The sequence below is a fragment of the Oncorhynchus masou genome, chromosome 30, assembly GCF_036934945.1.
Source record: "Oncorhynchus masou masou isolate Uvic2021 chromosome 30, UVic_Omas_1.1, whole genome shotgun sequence".
In the NCBI taxonomy this organism is placed as follows: Eukaryota; Metazoa; Chordata; class Actinopteri; order Salmoniformes; family Salmonidae; genus Oncorhynchus; species Oncorhynchus masou.
Window position 1 is genome coordinate 27,938,668 of NC_088241.1, and position 21,026 is coordinate 27,959,693.

Sequence of the window (21,026 nt, forward strand, 5' to 3'; positions counted from 1 at the left end):
CAAAGGAAACATCCATGATAGCCTTGCCTGCTCAATTACACACAGCAGTTTGAAGATGGCATGTGAGCAAGACATGCATAAAGTAACATTTTGTCCTTCTCTCTTACCATTCCCCTTCATCATAAATGATTTGACTTTCATGAATCTACTCATTTCAATAAAAACTGACAGTTTACACCCCACCACTCAATCACATTAGACTCATGTTAATAGCAGACAAAACAATAGAAGCAGCAGAAATATTAAAGTCCATAGAAATGAATAAAATACATTGAACATGTCTCAAAAATATGTTTATATGATTATTCTCGAGCTTGTACGTAGATTGAATGATCATTTGTTTTTACACTATTTAGAGTAAATGCTCAGTGAGCAAAAGAAACAAGCCACACCCAGTTCAATGACGCTGAACCTGTGCTGCCAAGAAAGATGGCGTCGGTATCAGAAATGTACGATGTAACCTGGGAAGGTAAACACACACGATTAAACGTTTTAATGTACTGTATGACTGAAAGTGTGCTGTTAAATCCTTGTATAATTCGACGTAGGGCATTTTAACTATCGTTCAGGGGATGTAGCTGCGTATGTCCATCTCATCAAGCCAACTGCTAACTTGTTAGCTCAGCTTGCTAACACGAGAGCCACTTGGCCAGCACATTATTTCTGCCTATCTTATTTCAATTTTTTAGCAACGTTAGATAGCTAACGTTAAGCATGGATTAATCTGTTATTGTTATGTTGTATCCCATTGTCGTAGCTAACAGTCCACAGCATGTGTGAGTTTACAAGGATTGCACAGCAGGCTAAACTAGCTAGCCAGCCTAGGTACCTAACGTCTGCCAGCTGATTATAACTAAGTTAGCTAGCTAGCTACCTGCTGTCATTGTTCTGCCTCATTAGATGGCTTTCTAAAATACACGGTCTTGTCCATCAAAGTAAATCACAACACGTTTTTGTAATCTTTCAACAGTTAACTGATTAGCTAAGTACAATGCCATTGGAAATTAATGTTAATGTAATTTATGTAACCAAAACCGACATTTAAAATGATGCTGTAGCTGCTTCCTGTTGACGAGACATATTGATAATTAGTACTTCGCCAAAATACTGCTTTAAAGTGTCCAAATCAATATGCAGGAACAGTTTGCGATGCATTGCCTTTGGAAAGTATTAATTATCCTCGACGTGCGTTATTTGTAACTTATTTTGTTCTTACTGTTTCTGCCACTGTCTCTTATGACTGTATTATGAAATGAAATGTATTCTAGAAATCAGGACAGCGATTACTCACCTTGTATATAAATACTTTTTTATTTAACAAGTCGGACGAGAGTGATTTACTCCGGACACCCGACAAGGCCCTTATCTACCTACGTTATATAGGTGTGCACGTCAGTTTTGACATTTTTGCACATCGGTGTTAAACTAGACTGCCGAAATGCTTACGATATATCGTGCATCCCCAGTACATACCCCAACAAGAAGCCATGGATTACAGGCAACATCTGCACTTAGCTAACAATGTAGTTATTTTCCGGGTTCCGGTTCTGTTCCTTGATTACCCCTGGCAGTAATACATACACATCATGGAAACTCAAATTTAAAAAAATATCACATTTCTCACTACCATTTTTTATGTAAAAAATGCTCCTAAGCACAATTTAACCAGCCATTGTGTCCATAGGGTCTGTGCAGCAGGCTGGAAGTTTGACATCCCTACTACTAATAGATAGCTACTACTATTACTAGCTAGCTAAAATCAAAGCCTGCGTGTTGACACGGAAGGACAGAGCATTGTTATGTGAGTTTTCCAGAGTTTACTTAAGCTTGCTTGCTAGGTACTCTGGACACTCTCTGACTGAGTAGAGTTGCTCCGAGCGTTCTGACCTCACAACGGCAGTCAAGCACCCAAGCTAACGTTGTCTACTTCCAGACACAAATGAGAATTTCACTCTGACCATTTTACTTGCCCTATCAGACCTGGTTTGGATGTTATCGAGAGCGTTGGTAACTGTGCTGCTGGCAACAATTTTAATCGTGCTTCACCAGCGTTTACTGACGTTTTACCGACGTTTACTGACACCGGCCATATTCAACCGTTGTTGAGCATTCGTAAATTCATCAGTTATTCTGTCGGAATAGAAGCCAGGGTAAATTTACAAACACACCCCTTGTTTGGTCAGCGTTGTGTCAAGTCACTCCGGTTCAAACTGACTGGCGTGTGTAGAAAGTGTCCAGCTGATCTGTCGATAGCGCCTGCTAAATTTGGGTCATCAATGTTGTTGAGAAAAGTAGCAAAACTTTTGTAGTTCTCTATGGCAAATGTTATATCTTTCAAAAACGGCACGGTAGAGAGGACTGTCACAGCTCACGTTATAGACAGAAGCATGCTACATGGCCGACCAATCCAAACTCATCTCCCGGCATGTCCAGCCCATCCATTATCTCAGCCAAACTAATTGAACAGTCCAGGTGTGCAAAGCTCTATAGGCTTACCCAGAAACACTCATGAAATACTTTCTGATGAAACTGTATGTCAGGAACCAGTAGGTAGCCCAGATTTTTAGAGAGGTGGACCAGTAACCAGAAAAAGTGTGCACTGAACTGCATTCTAGAGTAGAAGGCTGCTGGGTCAGGATCATTACTATCCACTACCTTTGTGCTATTGAGCAAGTTAACCCAATTGCTCCAGGGGCTGATGGTGTGCTGCTCACTCTCGTGTGTGTGTGTGTGTGTGTGTATGTGTATGCGCGCGCTCTACCTGATTCAATATGATGTTATATGAAAGCATTTTATTTTTATATTGCCTGAATCCTGAGAAATGTTTGATAATTGTGTTCACAGAAATGAGAGACAAGCTGCGGAAGTGGAGGGAGGATAACCACAGAAACAGTGAGCAAATCGTGGATGTTGGTGAAGAATTGATAAATGAGCATGCGTCCAAACTTGGAGATGACTGTAAGTACATATGCATTAAATCAAGAGTCACATCAGAACAATTTCTAGTGCTGTTGCAGTAGGCAGAATCTGTTTGTACACAATGATCCACAACACTAGCCATATATCACAAGATGTTTGGGAGACAAGGACTTGATTTGTCAATTTGGTTTCATTCTTGATTTATTTTATTAATTGAAGAAAAAGGAGCATTATAATAGGAAGGATTTAAACTTTGACGTAGCCTAGACGTATAGGTGATGGAGATGTATAGTGTTACGACAGAGCCTGGGCGCGAACCCAGGGACTCTGATGGCACAGTACAGCGCCCATAACTATGTACTGCGATTTTTTTATTTTTTATTTTTTTGTGACGATGATGAACATTCCTCCGTTTCATCAACAAAGCAAAAACGATAAGACGCGGGGTCGAACAGTGGTGTTTCACCTTATTCACCTCCAGCTTTAATGTGTCAAAAGTTCTCAGAAGCCTAGGCCTATTCAGTATTTTTAGTAGACTTACCAATGTGACTCAACTTTTTTTGAATTGAGTGATGCAGAAGCTTGGTAAGCCTTCTCTTGATTAAAAAAAGAACCCATATGTGATGGCTGGTAGCGGTGCACTCAGGTTTGCATTTTGGCTATGTAAAAGCCTGCTAGTATCTCACTATGTAGTCTTGCTGAACGACTCTGTGAAAGTCTATTTTCCTTGTACTCATTATGATTCATTCATTAGTCTTTATAGAGCAGGGTAAACACTTAACACGCCCCGGTTTTATTGAAACCAGTTCTTAAATTGGCTGTGAAACAAGATGGCAATTATCAAACAAGAGTTGGAATCATAAAAAGGCAAGAAACTTCAGGGGTTTTGTTTGTTTTGGCATATCAGTTTTCTTGTTGGGTTTTATTGCCCTTTCTCAGTTTACAGTTAGACAGCATTTGGCAGAGGACGTCTGGCGTGCTTGTCAAAACAGACATTTAGCATTAATTCCATTAATTGGATCCATTAGCCAAGCCTATTATTAATCACTGTCTTTTACTGTTACAGTTGATTGATTGAATAAGCACTTCAGTAAACATTTCCTCTTTATTTTAAAACCACTGGATGAAATGTATCGGGCAATGTTGATAACCGTTGTGAATAAGGCGTCGCACCGTAACTGGTTAGGGGTATCACAGCAAAGTGGGGGGGAAATGACATAATATTCTGTTGCCCTGGATAACAGCTGTGTAAGCTTTCTTTCTCTGTGTGTTAGGAAAGGGCTGCGTAACATTGTCTTTTATATGGAGTTGTACATTATCTTATGATGTTTAGAACATTTTCTATGAAGAACGAAATCTTAGAATACCAGCAGAATTTGATCTATAAAGCCTTAACATGGTCAGTGGTCTTTCACCATGATTGATTCTCTAAATTAAGCTTACTATAACTTTTTTGTTGTTGTTGTTTTGAACTGCATAAAACATACACGGGAGAGATTTTCCCTTCTCCATCCAGTCCTGTAAATACATGGTTTTATTTCTATGCTGCACATATTGTTGATTATTAATAAAAACGAGTGAGGATTGAGAGAAATTCTAGAGGTCGACCGATTATGATTTTTCAACGCCGACACCGATTATTGGAGAACCAAAAAAAGCAGATACCAATTAATCGGTCAATTTAATTTTTTTTTTTTTTTTTTACATGTATTTATTTGTAATAATGACAAATACAAGAATACTGAATGAACACGTTTATTTTAACATAATACCTAAAAATAAATAATTTTAGCCTCAAATAAATGATGAAACATGTTCAATTTGGTTTAAATAATGCAAAAACAAAGTGTTGGAGAAGAAAGTAAAAGTGCAATATTTTCCATGTTGACGTTTAAGTTCCTTGCTCAGAACTTAAGAACATATTAAAGCTGTGGTTCCTTTTCACATGAGTCTTCAATATTCCCAGGTAAGAAGTTGTTCTTATAGGCACTTTAGCATTGACATTGTAACAGTATATCTTCCGTCCCTCTCCTCGCCCCTACCTGGGCTCGAACCAGGGACACATCGACAACAGCCACCCTCGAAGCATCGTTACCCATCGCTCCGCAAAAGCCGCGACCCTTGCAGACCAAGGGGAACAACTACTTCAAGGTCTCAGCGAGTAACGTCACCGATTGAAACACTATTAGCACGCATCCCGCTAACTAGCTAGCCATTTCACATCGGCTACACCAGCCTAATTTCGGGAGTTGATAGGCTTGAATTCATAAACAGCTCAATGCTTGAAGCACAGCGAAGAGCTGCTGGCAAATGCAGGAAAGTGCTGTTTGAATGAATGCTTACGAGCCTGCTGCTGCCTACCATCGCTCAGTCAGACTGTTATATCAAATCATAGACTTAATTATAATATAACAAACACACAGAAATATGAGCATTAGGTCATTAATATGGTCAAATCCGGAAACTATCATTTTGAAAATAAAATGTTTATTCTTTGAGTGAAATCCGGAACCGTTCCGTATTTTATTGAAAGGGTGGCATCCCTAAGTCTAGATATTGCTGTTACATTGCACAACCTTCAATGGTATGTCATAATCATGTACAATTCTGGCAAATTATTTACGGTCTTTGTTAGGAAGAAATCGTCTTCACACAGTTCGCAACGAGCCAGGCGGCCCAAACTGCTGCACATACCCTGACTCTGCTTGCACTGAACGCAAGAGAAGTGTCACAATTTCCCTAGTTAAAATAATATTGCCTGCTCACATGAATTTAACTAAATAGGCAGGTTTAAAAATATATACTTGTGTATTGATTTTAAAGAAAGGCATTGATGTTTATGGTTAGGTATACATTGCTTTTTTTCGCGAATGCGCTTGTTAAATCATCACCCGTTTGGCAAAGTAGGCTGTGATTCGATGAGAAATTAACAGGCACCGCATCGACTATATGCAACACAGGACAAGATAACTACACATGGTTGATGATGTTACTAGTTTAACTAGTGATTATGTTAAGATTGATTGTTTTTTACAAGATAAGGTTAATGCTATCTAGCAACTTACCTTGGCTTTTTGCTGCACACGCTTAACAGATAGTCAGCCTGCCACGCATTCTCCTTGTGGAGTGCATTGTAGTCGGCCACAATCGGTATCCAAAAATGCAGATTACCGATTGTTATGAAAGCTTGAAATCGGCCCTAATTTATCGGCCATTCCGATTAATCGGTCAACCTCAACTTGAAAGCAATTCCCCAGGATTCAAGGGCTAGATAGCAGACATTATTTTAGGACTGAGTGGTGTTACGAGTTTCTGGGTTGATAGGAAACCATGACTAGATAGCAGGCAGACATTTTCCTCGTTCAAGATATTGTGATATGCAAATGAAAGTGAAAAGTTTGAAGTGAATGCCCACAGTTGAAAAGAAGCATGCTTGGAGAGCAGATGGGGCCTAAATCCCTATTCCTGTTGAGGCATCACTTAGGGCCAGCTCCTGTCCTTCCTATGATCCAGTAGAAAAATACGAAAGCACTTTGTTAGAACTAATACTGTATTAACAGTCTGACTATGTCAATTGATCATGTTTTGATGTTCCGCCTGACACTGTACTGGAATATTAAAACAGTGCTTTTTCTCCTGTGCCCAGTATGGATAATTTATGAGCAGGTGATGATCGCTGCGCTGGACTGCAGTCGGGATGATTTGGCTTGGGTAAGTGAACTACCGACAGCTGCCACACACACCCAGCGACCTCAAAACCCATCTCTCACAGTCATTCACAAATGTGAAAATATTTTTATTTAGACAAAAATATGTGAAAATATTTTTATTTGGCCAAAAATATTACCCCATTTGTCTGTACTTTGGAAAAAATATGTTTGCTGAGCAGTGTTGGATTAATGGAGGGTAAAAAAACGCTATAGATGAACACAGTGTTAGTTGTAAACCTTTATGGAGTTTAACTCCCCCTTTCCTTGTTGAGTCATCTGCCATCACAGAGTTAACTAATAGATATGTTACAGATTGTGTTACTGAAAGTGCCTTCAAAGTATTCACACCCCTTGACTTTTTACACATTTTGTTGTTACAAGGTGGGATTAAAATGTATTTAATTGTAATTTTTGTCAATTATCTACACAAAGTAATCTGTAATGTCAGTGGAAGAAAAATGTGTTCATTTGTAAAATAATTATGAAAAATAGAATACTAATATAGCTTGATTACATGAGTATCCATCCACCAGAGTCAATCCATGTTAGAATCACCTTAGGCAGTGATTTTAAAAGCTGAGAGTCTTAATGGGTAAGTCTCTAAGAGCTTTGCACAGCTGGATTGTACAGTATTTGCACATTATTATAAAAACACAACAAACAACTTGAGATAATTAAAAAATTAAATCATTGCTAGACTAGGCCACTCAGGAACATTCAGTGTCGTCTTGGTAAGCAATTCCAGTGTAGATTTCAAGGGGTGTGAATAGTTTCATTGAAAGTCTATATATATGTATGTGTGTGTGTGTGTATATACATACATACATACATATATATACATATATATATACATATGTGTGTGTGTATATGTATGTATGTATATATATATGTGTATGTATGTAAATATATATGTATGTATGTGTGTGTATGTATATATATATATATATATATATATATATATATATATATATATATATATATATATATATATATATATATATACAGTGCCTTGCGAAAGTATTCGGCCCCCTTGAACTTTGCGACCTTTTGCCACATTTCAGGCTTCAAACATAAAGATATAATAATATATCCCATTTAGCAGACGCTTTTGTCCAAAGCGACTTACAAGTCGGCTGGGGCCACTACTTTTACATATGGGTGGCCCCAGTGGGAATCGAACCCACGACGCTTGGCGTTGCAAGCGCCATGCTCTACCGACTGAGCCACACAGGACTCTGTATAAAACTGTATTCTTTTGTGAAGAATCAACAACAAGTGGGACACAATCATGAAGTGGAACGACATTTATTGGATATTTCAAACTTTTTTAACAAATCAAAAACTGAAAAATTGGGCGTGCAAAATTATTCAGCCCCCTTAAGTTAATACTTTGTAGCGCCACCTTTTGCTGCGATTACTGCTGTAAGTCGCTTGGGGTATGTCTCTATCAGTTTTGCACATCGAGAGACTGAAATTTTTTCCCATTCCTCCTTGCAAAACAGCTCGAGCTCAGTGAGGTTGAATGGAGAGCATTTGTGAACAGCAGTTTTCAGTTCTTTCCACAGATTCTTGATTGGATTCAGGCCTGGACTTTGACTTGGCCATTCTAACACCTGGATATGTTTATTTTTGAACCATTCCATTGTAGATTTTGCTTTATGTTTTGGATCATTGTCTTGTTGGAAGACAAATCTCCGTCCCAGTCTCAGGACTCCATCAGGTTTTCTTCCAGAATGGTCCTGTATTTGGCTCCATCCATCTTCCCATCAATTTTAACCATCTTCCCTGTCCCTGCTGAAGAAAAGAATGCCCAAACCATGATGCTGCAACCACCATGTTTGACAGTGGAGATGGTGTGGTCAGGGTGATGAGCTGTGTTGCTTTTACGCCGAACATAACGTTTTGCATTGTTGCCAAAAAGTTCAATTTTGGTTTCATCTGACCAGAGCACCTTCTTCCACATGTTTGGTGTGTCTCCCGGGTGGCTTGTGGCAAACTTTAAACAACACTTTTTATGGATATCTTTAAGAAATGGCTTTCTTCTTGCCACTCTTCCATAAAGGCCAGATTTGTGCAATATACGACTGATTGTTGTCCTATGGACAGAGTCTCCCACCTCAGCTGTAGATCTCTGCAGTTCATCCAGAGTGATCATGGGCCTCTTGGCTGCATCTCTGATCAGTCTTCTCCTTGTATGAGCTGAAAGTTTAGAGGGACGGCCAGGTCTTGGTAGATTTGCAGTGGTCTGATACTCCTTCCATTTCAATATTATCACTTGCACAGTGCTCCTTGGGATGTGTAAAGCTTGGGAAATCTTTTTGTATCCAAATCCGGCTTTAAACTTCTTCACAACAGTATCTCGGACCTGCCTGGTGTGTTCCTTGTTCTTCATGATGCTCTCTGCGCTTTTAACGGACCTCTGAGACTATCACAGTGCAGGTGCATTTATACGGAGACTTGATTACACACAGGTGGATTGTATTTATCATCATTAGTCATTTAGGTCAACATTGGATCATTCAGAGATCCTCACTGAACTTCTGGAGAGAGTTTGCTGCACTGAAAGTAAACGGGCTGAATAATTTTGCACGCCCAATTTTTCAGTTTTTTATTTGTTAAAAAAGTTTGAAATATCCAATAAATGTCGTTCCACTTCATGATTGTCTGGTGTCGTCTCCTTCAGACATGAGCTCGTCGTCAGAGCAAGGGGTGTGAATAGTTTCTGAAGTCACCAGGATTTTTCCTCCCACATATTTTGTTGATTGAACAAGGGGAGAGATTGATACAAAAGGATGATCATTTTATTATTTTTAAATTACCTTGTCCATCCAGTCCGGTTTTATTTCTAAACAGCACATATTGATTATTGTTAATAATACAAGTGTCAGGCTTGAGGACAGAAATTGTACTTGAAAGCAATTTCTCAGCATTCAAGGGCTTTATGAAAATGTTAATATGACGAGAGCAAAAAGTTAAGACCACCACACTTTTCTAATACAACATTGGGAATTTAAAACCAAAGTTATTTCTAATGAGTGTTTTTATCCAGTTTATTTTTAAGATCTGATTATTTGCAAATCCAGCACATGATAAAATTAGATTATTCTGTTTTACTCATTTTAGTACTGAATCGTAATTAATGGGTTTCTGGGTTGATGACGAACCATGCCGAGATAGCAAACAGACATTATTTTAGGACCAAATGGTGGTTGAGCGGGTTATGAGTTTCTGGGTTGATAAGAAACCATGCCTAGATAGCCGAAATTAATAATTTTTCCTGTTCAAGATATTCTCATATGCAAACGCAAGTGAAACGTTTGAAGTGAATGCCCACAGTTGAAAAGAAGCCTGCTAGGAGAGCAGATGGGGCCTGTTCCTGTTGAGGCATCACTTAGGGCCATCTTCTGTCCCTCAATCAAATTTGCGTTGTTGAATATACCATTTGTTCCTGCTCAGTTTGATTTAAATTGAAAGGTGCATGTTCACTGCAAAGAGCAGGAACCAATGGCATTACCGTAGACATTTGGATTGGAATTCAATCAAATTCGCATTGTGGAAATATAACATTGTTCCTGCTTAGTTTGATTTAAATCAAAACATGCATTCCCCACTCTTCTGGACTGATTTGAATCTGGCTAAATGTACTATTGAAGCCTAGTTAATGTCCTGTCAGTTTTGCTCATATCTGCTTAAAATTGAGTGATTACATAAACAAAAATAATTTTATGGGTGAAGGGAATAGTATATGAGGATGTTTTGCAACGATTCCCTATGCATTGCAAAGAATATTGGCTAAGACAACTAGATTACGGAAAGTTGTCCAATCACCTGCTGCCAGTGAGAAAGACCATGACTGTTGTTGGACAGGTCAAAAGATCCGGGCTGCAAGACAGACTTTCCATCTCATCCAGGATATTGGACATGACGATAACGATTCCTCACCTCTGTCATGAGTGTGTGAAAAAACAAACTACAGTTCCCTCATAGAGGAAAAAAACTAACTCACCGTAAAGAGCATCCTGCCTCTCCTTTTTATAGTAGCAAGTGGTGAACTGTGGGTAGCCACAAGACAACATGGTCTTCAACCACTGATTTTCACATAAACAACACAGTCCTGAAGAACTTATCTTTTGTCATGGATCCCATGAATGGAAACCATCAACTATCCCTCATGCCCTGCTCTCAATTGTCTGGGCGGACAGGAATGCGTCATCAAAAAAACCCACTACACTGCATATGACATCTCAAAACCATTCATGTTTTACATGGATACAGTATATTTGTGTGTTTAAAGATGCAGTGCATGTAATACGCTGTCGCTGGTGGAGAACAGCAGGCAGGGGAAGCAGTAGTCGGCTGCTAGCATCGCAGCCACAGAGCCAGTCTTTCTTTTGAAACCATTCAGGTTGAAATGATCATGTTATTTTCTCCCTAGCTTTGATGTAAGTCCCTAAGCACAGGTGTTGGTCTTCCATCCATTAATATCCCATTTTGCTAGAAAATTCATTTTGAAAACCGTTTCAGATGTAGTATGTTAGCCATCCTGATCAGATACAAAATCAGAGCGATTTTCAAGTAGAAGCAAAATATGTACAGCGCCTTCATAAACGAATGCAACTGCCAAAAGGCGGAAGATGACGTGACGTCCACAGGCAGAGTCCTACCTGCCTAAAAAAAAACATCCTGTGGCGTACTGCAATAGCATTGAATAGTCCCCACGATATGCAACTGTTCAGGGGAAGTCAGGAACCAATACACAGTCAGTCAGGAAAGCAAAGGCTAGCTTTTTCAAACAGAAATGTGCATCCTGTAGCTCTAACTCCAAAAAGTTTTGGGACACTGTAAAGTGAGCACCTCCTCTCAGCTGCCCACTGCACTGAGGCTAGGAAACACTGTCACCACCGATAAATCTACGACCATCTATAATTTCAACAATCATTTTCTATGGCTGGTCACGGGTGTACCTCAGCCACACTCAAGGTACTAAACGATATCGTAACCGCCATCGATAAAGATTGTACTGCGCAGCCGTCTTCATCGACTCTGTCAATCACCGTATTCTTATCGGCAGACTCAACAGCCTTGGTTTCTCAAATGACTGCCTTGCCTGGTTCAACAACTACTTCTCCGACAGAGTTCAGTGTGTCAAATTGGAGGGACAATTTTGTCCGGACCTCTGGCTGTCTCTATGGGGGTGCCACAGGGTTCATCCCCATATAGTTTTTGTTTACTTTCCTGCTCTTTTGCACACCAGTATTTGTACTTGCACATCATCATCTGCACATCTCCAATGTTAATTTACTAAATTGTAATTACTTGCTACTATGGCCTATTTATTGCCTAACCTCCTCACGCCATTTGCACATACTGTACGCTTGTTTATTCCCTGTGTAACTCTGTGTTTTGTGTCGCACTGCTTTACTTTATCTTGGCCAGGTCGCAGTTGTAAATGAGAACTTGTTCTCAACTAGCCTACCTGGTGAAATAAAATAAAAAAACTTTGATGCACAAGTCATGTTAATGAGTTTGAAGGGCAGGAGAAAGGCACAGCGAGGCTGCCTTTCCCTAGGCTTCCTTGTGCAAATTTGTGAAGTAAGTACATGTTCAGAAATCCATTATATCATGCATAAAAAGCATGACAAAATGATTATTGATCAAACATATTTATTTTTCATTAGTTCTATTTTTATTAATTTCACAGAGTAGGCCCTGCTTACCCTGACCGCACGCACATCACTCGGGCTGTGTATGTTAATATATTCAAATTTGCATCAACATGCCCAGACGATCAGGCGGAGTATTTTAATGGCGAAAGGAGGCTCAGGGAAATAAATAATAAAAAAATATATTGGGCGGCAGGAAGCCTAGCGGTTAAGTGTTGGGCCGGTAACCGGAAGGTCTTAACCCTAATTTCTTCTGTAGGGCATATAAAATCTGCGTTGCGGAAAACGCAGACGGAATCACGGAATCCAGATTGTCTAAAGTCATTCAGAAATATTCAAATGTGTATTTTACTTAGTAGTAGGTAGTAGAAAATGTATTAATTTGTTGAAGTTAATCATAAGATATGAATATACATCAGTGATACTTATTTTCCTGCAACCATGGGCACAGGAATGCCCATGTTTGTGCAGTATGTCTTGTCTGCACTTTGTGTATCCCTTAGCGGTAATGATAATGATAATCGTCTGCTGATAAATGGAAAGGCTTTCCCCAAAACCTTTTTAAACTGAATGTTAACTACAAAGTAGCCTATGCCTACCTGGCAGAATGACATCATTATTTGCATCAATTCAGAGGCCATTTGTTTTGCAAACTCTGCAATCACATGAGCGCTATAGAAATACAGCTAACCAAACAACGGTCTCTGGATGGTGCTCACTTGTGATAAAGGGTAACTACACCCAAAATGCAACATTCTTTCCCCCAGACTTCAAAAGTGGTGTCCTGATGTGGTTTAAGTGTTGTTGTGGACTTGTTTTTGTTTTTAAGTGTGATAAAAAAGGGAAAAACTGAAACCTGGAAAAACAAAAAGGAGAAAACGGAATTTGGGAAAAAATGTATTGGAATCAGCACAAAATACAACAGATTTTAAAGTGCCCTACTGCTGTAAGTCGTTCTGGATAAGAGAATCTGCTAAATGACTAAAATGTAAATTTCATTTCTCACCTAACTAGCTGTAAGACATGCTTTGGCACTTTGGTGACTAAGGGCTGGATGTGTCAATGTGTAGTTCATATATGCATAATCTATGAGCAGAATTACTGTTTTACCTCAATTAGCCATAATATAATAATATATATGCCATTTAGCAGATGCTTTTATCCAAAGTAATACGTGCATACATTTTACGGTTAAATAAAGGTGAAATAAAAAATACATTTTATGTAGGGGTGGTCATGAAATCCCTAGTTTGTGCCATTGTCCCTACATTTCCCCCCACGTTGTCCAATCCCGTAACAGTTAGAGTTCTCGTCAAAGAGCTTCAGTCCCTCACATTTGAGTGACAGCTATCAGGAGGCCTGCCCAGCGTTATCTGCGGGGCGGACCCAATGGCACAGTGGAAACCGCAGAGACCGATTTATAGAGCGAGCACTGACGTGGTGCACATATGTGATGAAGTACGCAATTTTCTGGGGACCACTTTTGGTTCGTGAGTGCTAGTTTCAGAACTACTGGCAATAAAGTTTACAAAAGTAGCGGAGAATCTCTAAGATGAATGCACGGACTGTGTAAATCGCTCTGGATTAAGAGTGTCTGCTAAATGACTAGAATGTAAATGCAAAATGTTATTTTCATGAAATTAAGAGTGATCATTTGCAGTGATTTAAAAAATACAATTACAAAAGTGTATGTGTCCTGACTGTTTGTAGCATGTTGCACCCAGTCAACTCTAATTGCACCTTCCCTCTGCCCACTTCCCTTGCAGACTTGTCTACAGGAACTGAAGAGGCAGTTTCCAGGTAGCCAACGAGTGAAGCGATTAGCGGGCATGCGGCTGGAGGCTTTAGAAAAGTAAGCTTCAGAGTCTCTCACTGTAACATGGCTGAAAGACTGAATTCAAATGGATTTACCCTTTAAAATCAGTTTTTGACAGCACCCCTTTTGATTTGAACGAAACCTTCCATAAATATTTGCCCATTGCAGAGGTGCTCAGAAAGTGACTTTGGCCTGAATGCCAAACATTCAAGAGATGAAGGTTTCTTTCCCTTTCAAAGTTGACCCATTGAGACATGTCTTCATCACTGGAAAAGAAAAACAGTTGAGATTTATATAATTTAAAAGTTTACAAACAGGATTGTCAAACTATTTTATAAAGATTTTTTTTTTCTAAATCGTAGGGCGGTACACAATTGGCCCAGCGTCTTCTGGGTTTGGCCGGTGTAGGCCGTCATTGTTCAGAACAAATTCTTATTTACAGACTTGCCTAGTTAAGAAAAGGTTAAATAAAAAAATGAATCATGTCGTAGCTTATACCCTATTTTACATTATCTAAGGTTTTTGTGGGAATAATGGGAATAACATTTCAACATTTCAAATGCTACCACAAAGATGGTTGGAGGTCCACACATCACAGAATGTTGACTTGAATTGGAATATGTTATTTTAAATGATACTGTCAATCCTTCATAGGAAACCTATTGAAATCATAGAAATGTAGAGACTGTAATAGAAAAGGCATGACCATTTTGAAGTTGAAATTCGCTGGTGGGTAGACCGGCGGTCATATTTGTGGTTGTAATTGGAAATGCAAATGTAAATTCATTTTACATTTCAATGATGTACTGCCTAAATTGCAGTGGTCAGAAGGGATTTATTATATGAATTATATTGCTGTGATTGAAATAACACTAGGGCTGTCCACTAGAAGAAAAAAAAATTGATTGGTCATAATTTTTAAATGTGTATTTTCCCATATAGACACACCCTATGTGTTTTTAATGAAATCAACTATATGTACCGAGCTTGTCTAATGCTTTAAAGCTTTACATCATGCCCGTATGTATACAGGTTTAAAATTGAAGATTTGGGCACTAATAAGTGCCTAAATTGGAACCTAGTGGCTGTACAGTAACATGCTAGAGCTCTGACTGATAGCCGTTCTGAATTTGAGCACCTCGTACGATAATTAGTTGCCTCTTCCCTCCCAGTAATTGGGCAACTTTTGCAAAAAAAAAATGTGTTGTGTTGAGGGAGGGAGGGAAATGCTGTAAATTTAAGATGACTTGATGCATTTTGAAAGCTGAGACATTCAAAATTATAATAAATACCACATTGATGTCATACAAGCTAGCCAAACACCCGTCAGTCCAAATTTGTACTTCACATTTCCAAACTCAAAACTCATGTCATAAACAGTGTCAAAATGTGTGATTACTGTGTTTGATGTGGGGTTACAAGTAGAGGTTGACCGATTTCAAGTTTTCATAACAATCGGTTTTCAGCCTTTTTGGATGCCCTTTACATTGCAATCTACGAGGAAACTGCGTGGCAGGCTGACCACCTGTTACCGAGTGCAGCGTCAAAAGCACCTTGTGGCTGCAAGGAGCCAGGGTAAGTTGCTAGCTAGCATTAAACTTATCTTTATAAATAACCATTTAATCTTCACATACTCACTAGTTAACTACAGATGGTTGACGATATTACTAGGTTAACCTCTTGGAACTACCCATCCTGGATCCGGGAGAATTGTCATCAACTACACTAATTAGCATAGCGCAACGGCCAAATAATCTTACTAGAAAATATTCATGAAATTACAAGTGAAATATAGCGAAACACAGCTTAGCCTTTTGTTAATCACCCAGTTGTCTCAGATTTTGAAATTATGCTTTACAGCCAAAGCAAGACAAGTGTTTGTAAGTTTATCGATAGCCTAGCATAGCATTATGTCCAGCTAGCAGCAGGAAGCTTGGTTAAGAAAATCAGAAAAGTGTAACGGATGTGAAACGGCTAGCTTAGTTAGCGGTACGCGCAAAATAGCGTTTCAATCGGTGACGTCACTTGCTCTGAGACCTTGAAGTAGTAGTTCCCCTTGCTCTGCAAGGGCCGTGGCTTTTGTGGAGCGATGGGTAACGATGCTTCGTGGGTGTCAGTTGTTGATGTGTGCAGAGGGTCCCTGGTTCGCGCCCGGGTATGGGCAAGGGGACGGTCTAAGAGTATACTGTTACAAAAGCAATCAAATTAATCGTTTACCTTTTGATGATCTTCGGATGTTTTCACTGACGAGACTCCCAGTTAGACAGCAAATGTTCGTTTTGTTCCATAAAGATTATTTTTATACCCAAAATACCTCACTTTGTTTGTCACGTTATGTTGAGAAATCCACCGGAAATAGCGGTCACGACAACGCTGGGAAAAATCCAAATTTATATCCATTATATCGACAGAAACATGGCAAACTTTTTTTTATAATCAATCCTCAAGGTGTTTTTCAAATATCTATTCGATGATATATCAACCAGGACAATTGGCTTTTCAGTAGGACCGAGAGGAAAAATGGCTACCTCTGTCTTTTATGCAAGAATCACTCTGAGAGCCCTCAGCTGGCCACTTACGCAATGTGGTCCTTTACGCTCATTCTTCAACATAAAGGTGTGAAACTACGTCTAAAGGCTGTAGACACCTTAGGGAATAAGTAGAAAAAGGAGTCTGGTTGATATCCCTTTCAATGGCCAATAGGGATACATAGGAACATAACGGTTTCAAAATATGAGTCACTTCCTGATTGGATTTTTCTTCGGCTTTCGCCTGCAATGTCAATTCTGTTATACTCACAGACAATTTTTTACAGTTTTTTTACCGTTTTTACAATTTTTTTACTCACAGACAATATTTTTACAGTTTTGGAAACTTTCGTGTTTTCTATCCTAAGTTGTCAATAATATGCATATTCTAGCATCTGGTCCTGAGAAATAGTCTGTTTACTTTGGGAACGTTATTTTTCCCAAAAAATAAAATAGTGCCCTCTAGCTTCAATAGGTTAACCTGTTGAGTGTAGGAGGCAGTATTTTGATTTTTTGGATGAAAAACATACCCAAATGAAACTGCCTATTTCTCAGGCCCAGAGTCTAGAATATGCATATAATTGTCGGATTAGGATAGAAATTACTCTATAAAGTTTCCAAATTGTCAAAATATTGTCTGAGTATAACAGAACTGATATTACAGCCGAAAACCTGAGGAAAATCCAACCCAGAAGTGCTGTTTTTCCTGAAAGCTCTCTGCTCCATTGCCTGCCTTCGCTCCATTTAAAGGGATATCAACCAGATTCATTTTCCGATGGCATCCACATGTTGTGAACTGTCTTTAGACATAGTTCCATGCTTTTATTTTGAAAAATGAGCGGTAAAGATCACATCGCGTCATTGTATGGCTGGGTGCCAACAGCGTTAAGCATGCGCAACAGTTTGGAGCAGACCTTTTCTCTCTCCTAATGAAGAAGGTACAGTCTGGTTGAAATATTATCGATTATATATTGTAAAAACAACCTGAGGATTGATTATAAAAAATGTTTGACATGTTTCTACGAAATTTACGGATGCTATTTGGAATGTGTCTGCTCGGTCGTGACCGCTTTAGCCTGTGGATTTCTGAACATAACGCGCCAACCAAATGGAGGTATTTTGGATATAAAAATAATCTTTATTGAACAAAATGAACATTTATTGTGTAACGGAGTCTCCTGAGTGCAAACATCTGAAGATCATCAAAGGTAAGCGATTCATTTTATTGGTTTTTTGACATTCGTGACCAATCTACTTAGCTGCTGGCTGTTTGTAATGTTTGTCTGCTGAAAGATGTCCTTACATAAACGCTTGGTATGCTTTCGCCGAAAAGCTTTTTTGAAATCTGACACGCCAGCTGGATTAACAACAAGCTAAGCTGTGTTTTGCTATATTGCACTTGTGATTTCATGAAAATGTAATATTTTTAGTAATTTAATTTGAATTTAGCGCTCTGCAATTCAGCGTATGTTGACAAAAATGATCCCGCTAACGGAATGGGTGCATCAAGAAGTTAACATGCAAACCAGCATTGCGCCAATTCAACAGCGCACCGAAAATTGTTTCAGAATGGAGGAGAGCGACTGCTATCCAATGCAGGAGAAAGCGCTCACTAAAGATTCAGTTCATCACCTTGGAGAGCTCCATCTACTGCAGTGGCTTCTGTCAAGCATTTTCAATCTGTCAACTAGAATCTGCAACTCAAAAAAACAGACTAATTTACTGTTTTCAAGTGTTGTGTCTTGTTTGTTGTCCAACTATGGTAAGCAAACACTTTTTCTGGCGACATCCTTTACTACAATGAAATGCTGCCGTACTGCAGACTTGTTCCATATTTTGTCTTAAGTTAGGCCTAAAAGAGCCCCACAATGGATGTGTCATAATACCCATAAAACCTAGCGGTCATTTGGGGGAATGGTTTCCACCATAAATTTTTCCCATTGGGAATTCTTTTGAACACTTAAATAAGGGCTGTGTTTAGTATAGGCTTACCTTGGTGAGCCGTGTAAATCTCTCTCGGACAAGTTGACTTTTTATCAATATATTCAGCTCTATTTATTCTTTCAAAAATGCTAATTAGCCACAAAATAGACATCATGCAAGACTACAAATCCTTGCAAGGTCCTGCACGTCATCTCTAGCTGATACCTTTGCTAATAGATATTATGTCAACAGTTCACAGAAGTGTCCAATTTATAGAAATGTAGCCAATTTATTCATTACTAAATTTTGCTAAAATGTAATGGTTAATCCAGAGATGCTTACCTTTGCCTCGATTCGTCAGTCTCGTCCAGATCATCATGACATTTTGTGGTTCTTTATGATAGCCACATAAGATGCTAATTAGCATTCCATTTTTTTCAGGGGGGGGGGGGTAAATACAGTCAAAAATAATAAGTCACCTTGTCCTAGAGTGATTTACACCTTTATCAAAACGTAATTCCAGGGAAAGCCTACATGAAACACGGGCCCTTATTTTAAGTGTTTCTAAAATCCTCTATGGGAAAAATAAATGGTGTATTAATAATTGGAAACATTTCCTTGTTTCACCACTAGGTTTTATGGGTATTATGACTCATACTGTGGTACTCTTATAGAGTATCAAGTATTTACCGGTAGGTAAGTCTTAGGCTACAATTAGGCTGATTTGCATGTGCCATCTACAAAACAATCTGGTGGATACCCAGTTCACGAGAACCGCTAAAGCAGTCACTTGGCCTGCTCATGAATTAAAAAAATAAATAAAAAGTATCTCTGCCATTTTGGCCTCCTCCGTCCTTGACTTCTCCTAAATAAGTCTATACAACACACTGTCGTAGTAAGAGTCTTAATATCACAAACAGAACTGGAGTTGTAATCAGTTTTAGCAGGACATTTATTAATGGTTTTACCCCGTTGCCCCTCCCAACAGTAGGGCCTGCTCCGCTCCTTCTCCCGACAGTAGATAATCACTCTGATAATTGCCTTGGAACTGAACTTAAACTATACAGATTTTTTTTATCATGAACAGATGAAGTTAATGAGAATGGATGAGTTGATGAGCGAGGGGAAGTGAAAGATGCATAATTATGTAATCACCAATTGTGAATTTAGAATAGGGCAGGGCATTCTTTTGTATTAATCTGTTCTCAATGGTATGTGTGCATTTAAAGTATTCAGACCCCTTCCCCTTTTCCCATATTTTGTTACATTACAGCCTTATTCTAAGGTGGATAAAATTATAATTTATTCTCATCAATCTACACACTACCCCAATATGATGAAGCAAAAAGGTTGTTTTTTTTTAGAAACTTTTGCAAATGAACAATATGTAAATAAGTTATATTCTTTTTTTAAGTATTCAGACCCTTGCTATGAGACTCGAAATTGAGCTCAGGTGCATCCAGTTTTGATTGATCATTCTTGAGATGTTTCTACAATTTGATTGGAGTCCACCTGTGGTAAATTAAATTGTTTGGACATGATTTGGAAAGGCACATTCCTGTCTATATAAGGTCCCACGGTTGACAGTGCAGGTCATAGCAAAAATCAAGCCACGAGGTCGAATTAATTGTCCGTAGAGCTCAGAGACAGGATTGTGTCGAGGCACAGATCTGGGGAATGGTACCTCCTCTGCAGCATTGAAGGTCCCAAAGAATACAGTGGCCTCCATCATTCTTAAATGGAAGAAGTTTGGAACCACCAAGACTCTTCCTTGAGCTGGCCGCCCAGCCAATCTGCGCAATCGGGGGAGAAGGGCCTTGGCCATGAATTTGACCTAGAACGCAGTGGTCACTCTGTCAGAGCTCCAGAGTTGCTCTGTGGAGATGGGAGAACCTTCTAGAACGACAACAATCTATGCAGCCCTCCACCAGTTAAGCCAAACAGAAGCCACTCCTCAGTAAAAGGCACATGACAGCCTGCGTGGAATTTGCCAAAAGGCACCTAAAGATCTCTGTCCATGAGAAACAAGATTCTCTGGTCTGATGACACCAAGATTGAACACTTTGGCATGAATGCCAAGTGTCACATCTGTAGGAAACCAGGCACTACTCATCACCTGGACAATTATCATCCCAATGGTGATGCGTGGTGGCAGCAGCATGCTGTGTGGATGTTTTTCAGTGGCAGGGAACTGGGAGACTAGTCAGGATTGAGGGAAGATGAACTGAGAAAAGTACACTGATCTTTGATGAAACCTGCTCTAGAGCGCTCAGGACCTTAAACTGGGGAAAATGTTCACCTTCCAACAGCACAACGACCCTAAGCTCACAGCCAACACAGGAGTGGCTTCGGGACAAGTCTCTGAATGTTGTTGAGTGGCCCTGCCAGAGCCCTGACTTGAACCCGATCGAACATCTCTGGAGAGACCTGAAAATAGCTGTGCATTGACGCTCCCCATCCAACCTGA

At 39.3% G+C, this 21,026-nt stretch overlaps 1 protein-coding gene across 1 annotated transcript in view; it reads left to right on the forward strand.

Moving 5' to 3' along the window:
* Positions 1–391: 391 nt before the first annotated feature.
* Positions 392–21,026, forward strand: part of LOC135522471 (ER membrane protein complex subunit 2-like) — a 52,377-nt gene continuing 31,742 nt past the window's right edge. Inside the window, exons 1-4 of the mRNA XM_064948763.1 lie at positions 392–469; positions 2,845–2,958; positions 6,566–6,630; positions 14,059–14,144. Of these exons, the coding sequence (XP_064804835.1) occupies positions 430–469; positions 2,845–2,958; positions 6,566–6,630; positions 14,059–14,144 (305 nt within the window). The 5' untranslated portion in view covers positions 392–429. The remainder of the gene's footprint in view (positions 470–2,844; positions 2,959–6,565; positions 6,631–14,058; positions 14,145–21,026) is intronic.